Raw genomic sequence first — 12248 nt, 5'->3', positions numbered from 1 at the left:
ATGGGGGTGGTTGGCACCCTATGTGCACTACACCACCACTCGCTCTGGGCCACCCCAGCACCCCCTAAGTGCACTTATGGGGCTGCTGAAAGCTCCATTATAACTTATTATGAGGAAAAACCTTAAAGACGCGAAAACTTCAACAATTAACCAAAAATCAGCCCTCTGCCCAAATCCTTTGAAAAAATTCAGGTAGCTTCCTTGCCCCACCCTGGCACTACCACCAACCCTACCCTGCTCTAGGACACCCCTTTCCCCCCGATGTGAAGCGATACACCCTTCACAGGGGAAACCTTAAAGACGCGTAAACTTCAGAAATTCACCAAAAATCAGACCTCTGCCCAATCATTCTGCAATTGGGGTGGTAGCCCCCACCCATTAGGCACTACCACCCCACCCCACCCTTTTGGCACAGATCCCACGTTATGCCCCTATCTGCCCCAAAGACACTAAAACTTCAGAAATTCACCAAACATCAGCCCTTTGTCCAATCCCTCTGTAATTGGGGTGGTAACCTCCACCCATTGGACACTAGCACCCCACCCCACCCCACTATTTTGCCTCTGGCACCCGAAATTCGAACAGACGTCACATCCAACCTTTTCGCATTAAAGTCAATGGGATGCAAAAAGGCGGGAAATTCAAATAGACGTCATAGCTCAAAACGGAGGGGGGAAAGAAGGCAAAAAAAATGGAGGTCCGAATCACCCGATTTTTCGGGCCCGAAATTCGGGTGATTTGGCTCGTGCCCGAAATTTCTCAGATCTTTTCTTGGGTGATTCGGTTCGGCCCCAAATCACCCGAAATTCACTGTTTCTAGCACAGATTGTTCTGTGCCCAAAATGTTTTGCACATCCCTAATAAATTGAATGAATGAATAAAGTAGCTTTCAGTTCAGCTCTAGTTCCAATGCAAATGATTAAATGCAGATATTTATAAACACACATTAACTGACTGTGCTGTCCTGGATTCAGTGCATAGTGACCCACGTTACGGAAGCTCCTCCCCAAGATATAACACCTACTCATGGAAGTGAACATATTGGAAACATCACAACAGTCAACTGTTCATGTCCGCCTGGAGAAAAGGTTAGGAGAGTTATTTGTTTTGGAAAAGTGTAATTTAAAACATTGCCAGTTATTGGCTAATACTAGTAATAATATTATTTAATATTAAAATCATCATCATCATCATCACTGGGGGATAATAATAAACAACTAAGGGGCTGTTTCAGGCCATTGCCACTTCCTTTATAATTGAACCCATCCCTGTCAACCTCCTCTCATATGGAGACTGCCTTCTGCAGAGCATGGACTGGGTTATGCCCTACGATTGTGATCTTAAGTACCCTCATCTGGAAGTAGGTCCAATTGAAATTAATGGAACATTCTTCCCAGCAAACATTATTAGGATTATGCTGAGAAGTGCCAGAAAATGAACAATAAGTGTTTTGTATATATAAGACTGGAGTCTTCAGTGTGCAAAGACTATGGTGTGTTTGAATAATTTTTGCTGCGTTTATCCTCTGACTTAATGTTGCAGATACCAAGACTTCCTGTCCCAAAGTCTAACATACTGTGCCAAGATAGGCCATTTAGTGCCCAATTATGGATTGTTTCTGCCTAGAGAATTATGGAACTTTCCAGGTAAAAAGTGGCCCAATCCATAGGCATGCATTGAACCCAGCGACTATGAAAACCGATATTGAGAGAGTCCTATTGTCACTATTACCTACAGATCCAAATCCATAGCTCTGTAGACAGATCCATTGCTAAAGATTCAGATCCAGATCCAGATCCAGATCCATAACCTGGTACCAGATCAGCTAGGTTATTGGGTGTTTCCTTGTGGTTGGTTGGTTGGTTGGTTGTAACACATCAAAGAGATGTGTTGTAGTGTTAGCCAAGAAAGACTATTTCCTAATCCAAGGAGTATATTATCTAGTTTGACAGTGTGGAAAGAACAGTAGCAGAGGAAATGTAAGACTAAACAGTGCTAAATGTGAGGAAACACAATTATATGCTGTGGCTGGGAAAGGAAACTTGTTATCTGGTTCTAACACAAAGTGGAAGCAGAACTGGGAAGTGTTTATGAAGGCAAACATCACTGGTATTTCAACACATGGTGACCTATATGAGCCATTTTTGTCTGTGGAACACCCCTAAGAGTGTGCTGGAAGCAATGAAAAACCACACTGATACAATCTGTCTCATTTCAGGGTGAGAGAGGTCTGCCTGGGTTTGAAGGTTTGAGAGGCCAGAAGGTCAGTGCTGTCCAAACGCTTTGCTTTTAAATCTAGATAAATTCATGAAGGGTATTTTTTTGGTTGCTGCTGAATTCCATGAAAAATACAATTCTGAATGAATTTTGTGGTTCTTCCAGTGTTGAAATTTGGTTGGGTGAGAGGGGTGATGGAGATATACTTGCATTTCTTCTAAATATCCCATCTGTTCATGTGTTGACTACAGTTTCTTACAGTCTTGTAAAATTATAAAGCCTGGGGTAGTACGACACAGCCACATTTCTAATTGTATACATTCTGTGGTGTGTGTTCTGTAATCTACTGCAGTTTAATCATATGACCCTGCCTTGTATACAGTACCCAGATGTTTTTGCACATGTATAGGATGCCTGAAAGCACATGCCCAGGAGTAGTGATGTGCACGGACCGGTCCGGAGGCCATTCTACAGGCCTCCGAACCAGTCCGGACATGGGCAGTTCGGAGTTCAGGCAGATTGGGGTGGGGGTTCCTTTAAGAGCAGGGGGAGGGTTTACTTACCCCTCCCACCACTTTCCCCCCTCTGGCGCACGTATTTTAGTCAGTAATTGGGGCGGCAGGATACCTCCCTGCCGCCCCTTCCCCCGCTCAACTGCAAAAGGCTTCAGGAAGCCTTTTGCGCGTGCGCACGTCACGCATGCACTTCTCGTCTCTGCAACGTGCGGTCACACGCGGTCACACACACATGTCGCAGAGACGTGAAGCGCGCACGACGTGCTCACACGCAAAAGTCTTCCTGAAGCCTTTTGCAGTTGAGCGGGGGAAGGGGTGGTAGTGGGGTATCCTGCCGCCCCAATTACTTACTAAAATATGTGTGCCGGAGGGGGGGAAGTGGCAGGAGGGGTAAGTAAACCCTCGCCCCACCCTTAAGGAACCCCCACCCCATTGCTGGACCAGAGCTCCGTGGTTCTGTGCACACCTCTGCCCAGGAGCTGTGACTGGCCATGGTTTCTAGACACGTTCAAAGCTCATATTGTTACATACATTTCCCAACCACACTGTGGGCCACACTGTTCATTTGAACACAGCCCCAACACATGAAGCAGGCAGAGATGCGCCAAGAGCATGCCCACCCTGATGTCATTGAAGGATGTCCTGACATGCTGTTAGGATGTCTGTCAATCATTCGTGGGGACTATTCAGCCTCTACACTGTTGGGAGTTTGCCACAGCATTGCCTCAGTTCTTGTACTAGACATGCTTGTCTGTATGTTTTGTCTTGATGCATTGGCTTTGGGGTGGAATCACAGTCTGAGGTGCTTCACATGACATGTGTGAAGTGCCTGAGGGGGTTCTGCAGGAAGAGCGGGCTTAGCCCGCTCTCCCTGCAGATGAGCAACCGCTTGTAGCTGGGTGGCCGGATTGGCCTTCCACACAACTGCTGGCTTCATCACGGAGCCAGCAGGGGCTGCAGGGATTGGGGGCCATGTGGCCCCCGGAGTTTCCAGGATGCCCCACATGAGTGCATGGGGCATCCTAGAGGGACCCCTGAGCCTGGGAGGCTGCTTGCAGCCTCCCAGCCGGGGGTCTACTCATGTGTCGCCGTACACAACATTGACACAGGAGCAACCAAATGAGGTTAAAAGAGCTCTCACTCCATTAACCTCATTTAAGGGGAGGGTGGCTTAGGTGGGCTAGCTGCCTTGGGCGCACCGGGCTCACCTGCAAGCCCAGTGGATCCCACGACAGCCCGCTTTCCAGTGATCGTGGGAATAGCTTCCTTGTTTGCTTCTTCCTTGTTGACTTGGATTCAAGCCAAGAGGTTCCCTCTCTCACTGCATAGGAGACTGTTAGGGCTGGTTAAGAGAAAATATGGAACCGCAGGTCCAGTTGAACTCACGGTTCCACGCCCCCTCCCGCTGCTCTCCCCTCTGCATTCACAGCGACTGCAGCCTTGCTGAGCTGTAGTCATTGAGACTGCAGAGAGAGATAGGGGAGCTGGCTGTGTGGGCTTCCTTCTTTCCTGAAGGACAGCCCACACAACCAATAGAAGCTGGAATGAGGGAAGAACTTTCTCCCTCAATTTCAGTTGGAGGCAAAGACAAACGGTTATCCCAGATCAGATGTAATGAAGGCACCACCGAAATGCAGTTATCGGAAGTATAACTTACTTCACACCGAAGGTAACAAATGGAGTTAGCTTAGGGAAACCGCACCATTTATTCTTTTAACTACAGGCCCCTGGGTTCAGACATTCAGTTAGCCAAACCAGAGATGAATGGACCTCTGGTCTCATGTTTCACCTGAACCCAGCTTTTGTTTATTGTTTTCTTAGCTTTTGTTTAATTAGTAATAAATACCAAACTCTTGTTTCTCAGTTAAAGTAAGCTTCCTGTGTAATCACTTATACAAGATAAGTAACTACTCTGCAACATAAACACATGCTCCAAACCAGGGGCGTAACAAGGCTGGAGTGGGCCCAGAGACAAAATTTTAATGGGCCCCTTGCTGATACACACACACACACACACACTTCACATGTGACTTGCCTCTGGGGGGCCCCTCGAGGCGTGGGGGCCCCCAGGCAGCCACCTCCCCTTGCCTAATAGTAGTTATGCCCCTGCTCCAAACCCCTATTTAACCAGGGTTTTAAAGCATGTGTTTCAGGGCTGTTTGGATGAACAGCCCCTACATGTGATTGATGGATACCCCTACAGCACACTGGGACATTCCTCAGCTGACATCAGGGCAGGCACACTAATGGTATGTTGCAACCCTCTTTGTGAGTGTGGGCTGTGTTCAAATGAACCGGCCCATTATGGATCTTTGTCAGGTTCTGCCTATACTGGGGCTCCATATGCTGCTGCCCCTTGTGGCAATTCACTGTACTGCAGCAGCTCTTGAGTCCTCAGAGTTGTAGCCTCACCCTTCCCAATGAGACCAATCATAGGTTCTCTTCCCAAACAGGCAGATTATTGCTTTGAAACCAGACTTCCCTCAGTAACAACAGCCTTGTTCAGATCTTACAAAATCACTCTGTTGTAGTTGTGTACAGTGGGGCATAGGGAGAGGAAGTCCCGCCCCCCACTGTGTTGGTCAGCAGTGTGCCCCTCCATGCACACTTACAGTGGGGCTTGTGTGAAGAGGGGAGAGCTGTAAGCATGATGGTGGATGCTTCCATGATTGTGAGATTGGATTGATGCAGCAAGGGAAGGATTTCTTCTCCCTCCCCTCCCTCCAGTACATGGCTACTACAGCAGGGTGATTTTCTAATGTCTGATTGAGGCTAAGGTGTCCATATTGTGGTGCATTTGTTTCCTGCTTGCTTCCTTGAAGTATTTGCTTGACCCCTGACATCAAGGACCTCAAGTTATCAGTTGTCCTCAAATCCCTGATTGTCTACTTGACGTAACCTCTGCCCTGATTGGTTTCCAAAGAAGAAAAATACCACCCAATGAATGAAGTATAAAAAAATACCAAAAAAAAAAAAATGGTAAGCAGTATGCATATCAAATATCACTTCATTAATCACTTCATTTTTGACAAGGTTTCCCAATATAGCCTCGTTTCACAATAAGCTTCATCAGAAGTACATGATCAATTAATTATAGGTTTATCACGGTTGTATTACATAATTGTTCATGTACTTCTGATGAAGCTGATTGGTTTCCAGGCTCTTTCAGCTTCTAACCTTGTGCCTCCTAATGACTTCTGCCTTTGGCTCAGCCCTGACAATCTGTCACAGAGACTGTGTGGGGACTAATCTGTTTATATCATTCTCCAGCAGAGTTGAGCATAAAACTGAACTGGTAGGCAAAGAGATGTGCTTTGGGAGCCATGTTACCTGTTCATCCAAAGGGGTATATAGCTGCATCTTTCTTTGAGCTGCAAAAGAAACCAAAGGACGGGCCCTTGTATTCCTTTGGGTCTGTAAATAGCAACTTCCCATTTCAATTGTGTCAATTTAAGTGATGAAGGCCCTTTTGTGGAATGACATGAGAAATTACTGTAAGGAGGATCTGTAGGCTGGCAGCAATTGAAAACTTGTGTTTTTAATGACCACCATCCCCCAAGAATATGGATCCATAGCCAGCTCCAGAAATGCTAATGCATATCCAGCTTAATAAAACTGAAATGCAATTCTGTAACAGAGTGACTTGGTGGAAATGAACTTTAGAAGAAAGTTACATTAAGAAGGCCCCAGTCATCATAATCATTTATTTACTGTCTTTGACCAAAAAGATTAAAAGAATAAATTAATAAAAAAGAAGAAAGAAGAAGAAAAAAATTAAAAAGATTACATATATATAATTAAAATATTAAGGCATTAAGACACACAGTACTATATAATCAACTATTCCTTTAAGATTCGCAATCTAGTGGCCACATAACAATATTTGGCTACTGCATAAGAAGTTGTTGCACCTTTATCAGCCAGTAAACATGTTACAAGATTGTCAGATTGTCCCTTCAAATCATTCATCAGTGGGCTAATTAACTGATACCTTATCTCCTGATAGACTGAACACTTTGACAATATGTGGGCCATGGTTTCAACCGCCTCACCACAGGGGCACTTCCGCTTTTCATATGGTAATTTCACATATTTCCCATAAAGCTTCACTGATGGGGAAAGCATTAAATCTAGCCCTAGAGATGCCCATCAGAATTTACTTAAGGTGATTGTGAATAGATATGTTGCCAGGGCAAGGTCCACCTTAGTATATAAAGATTTGTAAAAAGATGGCAAACAAGCCTTCTCGTTCTGGGTGGCTATATCAAACAATCTTTGTTGCACCATTCTACGGGCCACATTCTCACCCCACTCCAGGAATAAAGCAGGTGATAGCCCACTTTGATGGAGTTTATCGGTTATTTTATGGCACCAAGATGATTGAGGCTCAACCGAAAGAAATTTTGGAATAAACCCTGCCGGATGAAGATGGATTTTGATCCAGTAAAATATCATTAATAACCAAGCCCTGGATTCCAGTTTAAGTATACCCGCTTCAAGGCGGATCACTGAATTGGGGACACAATTAGGCGCGCCGAATATAGATCTCAAAACGTTAAAGTTGGTATACAGCCCCAGTTGTACCCCATAAAGAAGTGGGGGGGATCACTTTGGCCATGTAAAGTTTAATGGCTGCAGGAATGTATTTCCCTCCCTGAGACCAGAAGAATTTCAAAATGGCTGCAATACTGCGCTTAGCCATGTCTATCACCGATCTAGTGTGAGCAGTTTTATGGCCATTAAACTGAAAAACCATTCCCAGATATTTAAATTGCTTTACTTGATCTATTTTGTGTCCTTCAATTGACCAGTTAAAACACCAGTCTCTGCTACTAAAGTGGACTATTTTTGTTTAGAAGGCCCCAGTATCTGCTCTAAGATTGTGCCAGGGGAAATGCTTAAACCACAGAGCCAACTATTTTCTACTTATCTATTTAGTTGTGTTGAGTGGTTACTCTGACGGTACCAAGGGAGGCTTTCTAAAAAGCATTCCCTCCCCATCTTTTTCATCTCTTGACAAACCTGAAAAACCCAAGAGCTGGGATAAAGAGTTAGACCTGGAGTGGAGTGGCCTCTTCCTTTTTGGAGGTCTTCAAGCAGAAGCAGAGCAGCCATATCTTGGAGATGTTTTAGCTCTGGTACTGATAATGTTGCACATATCCTATGTCAAACTTGGGACCTTTATAAGGGGAACAATTATTTTGAGGAAGAGCTAGAGGTTAGTTGTGGAGCACATATGCAGAAGGTCTTGGGTACAATTCTTGGCATCTCCAGTTAAAAGCTTCCTAAGGAACAAGGCTGGAAATATAGCCCAGTCTGTCTGATAGATTAAACTACACTAAGAACATCACTATGCTAGAAGGTCCCGTCCAACAGTCTGACCTGAGTACAGAGTAGCTTAATGTGTTTTATTCTTATCTAGTTTTCTGGCTTGGAATTTTCTTTCCTTTTGCAATCTAATTAATATAATTTGCGGTGGTTTCTCATTCTAATGAATTGCAGACTCAACTGTGGTGGGGGGTGGGGAGAAGAAATAAAGTATTTCTCCCCCCCCACCGCCTTTGCTCTGAAATCTCTGTGCTCACAAATAAGTTTTGACTTAAATTACTGGTGGGCCTATAAAAAGTGACAAACTAATTTCACTTTAGACTCCAGAGCTAATACTCTATTCCTTTTGTCAAGGGAGAAATTGGGCTGACTGGACTTCCTGGCCCAAAGGGAGAAAAAGGAGAATTGGTAAGAAAAGTGTTTTAATTGCTTGGTTTTCAGATTTTCAGATTGTGATTTGGATTGTGTACACCGCCTAGAGATGTCTATATCAGGCAGTATATAAATATGATGGATAGATAGATAGATAGATAGATAAATGTATTAGAGCCCTAAAACACTAGGTTGTTTCCCATCCCTATCCTAAACAAGTGCTTGGAACAATAGGTTGCATTCAAGTAAACCAATTATCAGAACAGCCCTTTGGTTGACTTACTTAAACTAGATTCTGGATCCATGAGTAAACATTTTCCTGTGGATTGTAACTTTGTCACATGACTTATTACAAATCCGCTCCGTGGAGGCCTATGTTCCCTTGGATCGTCCCACTGCCTTCAGCTTGTTCAGGAGCCAAGAACCTTCCTTCTTCCTTCATAAGGATTGTCACATTCCCAGCTCTTTTGTTTACTCTCATGCCCCCACTCGAGGACATTGGAGAGGAGTGGTGGGGAGGGCAAGGGACTTACTAGAAAGTGAGGAGGCGTCTGAGGAGGAACAGACCAGTGTTTTGAATGGTGAAGTAGTTGAGACAGGCCAGGGTGAGTGTTTGTCACAGAGGGGGCAGCAGGGCTAGGTGATCTTGGGAGAGAAGGATCAGGATCTGAGGCAGAGATGGAACAGCCACTATCTCTTAGAGGATGCAGGCAGGGAAAATGTCAACAGCAGTTGAGGGAATTATGGAGAAGTTGTCAATTGACAATAAGACAGCAGGAGCTGGATTGAATCTATGGCAGCTGGTGGGGGTGGAGTGTTGATTAATTGCATGTGACTGCAGACTATAAATTTGACAGCCTGTGCCTTGAACAAACAGCTGGGAACAACAAGTCTAATCTGCTTTGAGCTTTTGTCGGAGAGTTTGTGACTCTGGAGTGGGCATCTGAAGTTTTACTGGAAAGCCTAGATTATCAGATATGCACTGGGTCTATGGTGCTTTCAGTCCTTGTTTCTATAATCATAGTGAGACTGTTAAAACTTATCATTTATCAGTAAAGCGGAAACTAGAGCTACAATTCCAACTGGCTGTTGTGTCAGGGGCGTAGCAAGGTTGGAGTGGGCCCAGAGACAAGATTTTAAAATGCCCCCCACCCCGCCGCACTGAAGCTCAGCTCATGAAGTAATGAAATCTTAAATGAGGCTGAATAGTGGTAACAAAAAGCATAGTAAAATTTATATACATATACATATATATACCCATGTGCCACAATAGAACATCATCCTAAATTATTTTTTTAAAGGTTTTGTAAATTGTGGATGATGCAAGTCATTTAATGGTACTAGAGAAAGACATGCTCTTCTGGTAGCTCCAGGTCTTCACACTCACATCAGTTTCGGAGGATGAATACAACTGAAGGCAGTCTGGGTGGGTGTGTGGCTGGGGGAGTCAGTCATGTGACTTGCCTCTGGGGGAGGGGCCCAAGGCAGTGGGCCCTCAGACAACTGTCTCCCCTTGCCCCATTATAGTTACGCCCCTGTATTGTGTCATAAATCTTTGGTCAACTTCTTCAGTAGAGTGAGCTCGTGACAATTACTTAAGAGAGCCCCTTCTCTGTCATGAACCCTGTTGTCTATTAAGATCCTCTGGAGAGGTCCGATTACAGTTGCTGCTGGCTCATTTGGTGGCGACTCGGGACCAGGCCTTCTCTGTGGCTGCCCCAGGGCTCTGGAATACGCTCCCTGCTAAAATTCTTCTGTTTGTTTTTAGGAAGACCCTGAAGACATAGCTCTTTCCCCAGACTTTTAATTTTAATCTGCTTTTTACTCACCAAGATTGTTTTTACCTGTTCTATGAATTTTATCTGTTTTATATTGTTTTTATAATAAACAATACCTGGAGATGTCTATATCAGGCAATATAGAAATAGGATAGATAGCTAGGTAGGTCTGTGTGTATATATATATATATATAGAGAGAGAGAGAGAGAGAGAGAGAGAGAGAAGCAGTTCAAATGAACCTTTGTACACTCGTCCATGCTTACTGTTAATCCCAGCTTCCTTCTCTTCTTTTAGGGTGGAGGAGCATTTGGCAGAGGAGAGAAAGGAGGAAAGGTATGGCCATATCAGAGCTGGATGTACAGTAAAATATGCACATGCTAACTTTGCATAGCTTATTCTGCCCACCACGATGAGGAACAGAGACCTATGAAAGACTCTGCAGATTTATCCCTCTTGCCCTCATAAAATCTTGCTCAGTGGTTCCTCTCTGAGTTTCTAAGATCTCATCAGGCAGCTCGCTGTGGAATTTCACAACTATTTTTACAATTGAATGTGATGGGATAATGATTCCAATGTCCAGTACCAATTTCTGTGCTTGGGTTTGGTGTTCTTGGAATCTTGAAAATGCTCATACAAATTAGATCATGCATATATGTGAACAGATTATTCCATAGCTTGACATTTTCTTTAGATCCAAGGATGTTGTGATCTGTGTGGATGTGACCAAATGCAATAGGTCTTTGGGAATAGGCTGCGGAGGAAATTGGCAAACTTACTTCTTGGGTCAGCAACCAACACACTGATCCATTAACAAAGAACCTGTTTAAGTTAAACCACTGCTTAAACAGTAGCTCAGTGGTGATGATGATTTTAAAAGGACCTTCCCCTTTTGCTAGTAACTGCCCGTGTATTCAAAAGGCTCTCTGAGGAAGAGATTAAATGTGATGGAAGCCACAAATCATTGATGATTATGTGGCAATTTTAGCCATATTGTGAGAAACATGGCCATGAACATCCATCTTAGGTTTCCACAAAATAAACCTTTGGAAAATATTCTAACATCCCAGACTGAAAACCCATTACTTGAGAGAAGGATTGCAAAGTGGTAACCCTCAGGCCAGAACCAACCTTCAGAGAGTGGTGTAAAACAAAAAAGTGCCTACTATTTTATTGAAAAGGAAAATAAATTTGCTTCCAATATGTCATCCTCAGATTACTTTGGGTGACAAACTATATTTCTCCTCACATACTACTGCCTGAAAAATAGCATGGGTTCTGATAATACAGACATTGTCACCCCAAGCCTTGAGTTTAACTTCCAAATAAGTCCTCATAGGATCCCAACCTAAAAGGAAGTGCTGAAGGTGACAATTTTGCAGTCTGGTTCTGTGTATTTTTCTTTGGCAGTAAATCCTATTGATTTTAATTGGAATTATTCCCAAGTAAAGTGTGTCTTGACTCACAGCCCTGGGCTTCATTAATATGATGCCTTCTATAGGGTGGATGCCACTGAACAGCCTGTCTGAGAGCTATAGGCCACCTCCAGCCTCAGAGGCAAAATGCCTCTAAATGCCTGTTGCAGGGGAGCAACAGCAAGAGAGAGGGCATGTACAAACCTCTTGCCTGTGCGCTCCCCAGAGGAATATGGTGAGCCATTGTGTGAAACAGGATGCTGGAGTACATGGGCCTGAGCCAGCAGGGCTGCTCTTATGTTCTGCACGGTGAGCAGAATAACCTCTTCTGCATAGTGAGCTGTTAATGGAGCTGCCTGGGATTATTGGTCAGCACCCCAATGTTGGGGCTTTGTGGGGGAATTAGCTCTTAATGGGGCAGCTCCATGTCAGTTTTAATTTGTGCATACATTTGGACTCAAGAAATGACTGTACTGAGACAAGATTTAAGTTTCAAAATGAAAGAAAGATATTTATTGTAGGAGGGGGTACCAAGGAGAGAAATATGTGCTTAGAGCAATATTATTATCAACAATACATTTAGCTGCAATGAGGCATTTTAGCCTAGAGTCCTAATTGTGTAAGT

General features: G+C 44.0%; 1 protein-coding gene across 4 annotated transcripts in view; it reads left to right on the top strand.

The window, feature by feature from the left end:
• The window catches only part of COL22A1 (collagen type XXII alpha 1 chain), a 261520-nt gene that overhangs the window by 112092 nt on the left and 137180 nt on the right, over positions 1-12248 (top strand). For all 4 annotated transcript variants that reach the window (XM_053313307.1, XM_053313306.1, XM_053313309.1 and 1 more), the window contains 4 exons: positions 975-1088; positions 2219-2263; positions 8415-8468; positions 10506-10544. In XM_053313307.1, coding sequence (XP_053169282.1) covers positions 975-1088; positions 2219-2263; positions 8415-8468; positions 10506-10544 — 252 coding nt within the window. The remainder of the gene's footprint in view (positions 1-974; positions 1089-2218; positions 2264-8414; positions 8469-10505; positions 10545-12248) is intronic.

This window comes from Hemicordylus capensis, chromosome 4, assembly GCF_027244095.1.
Source record: "Hemicordylus capensis ecotype Gifberg chromosome 4, rHemCap1.1.pri, whole genome shotgun sequence".
Classification (NCBI taxonomy): Eukaryota; Metazoa; Chordata; class Lepidosauria; order Squamata; family Cordylidae; genus Hemicordylus; species Hemicordylus capensis.
Note: the sequence above shows the minus strand (reverse complement) of the source record. Positions and strands in the feature narration are given on the sequence as shown.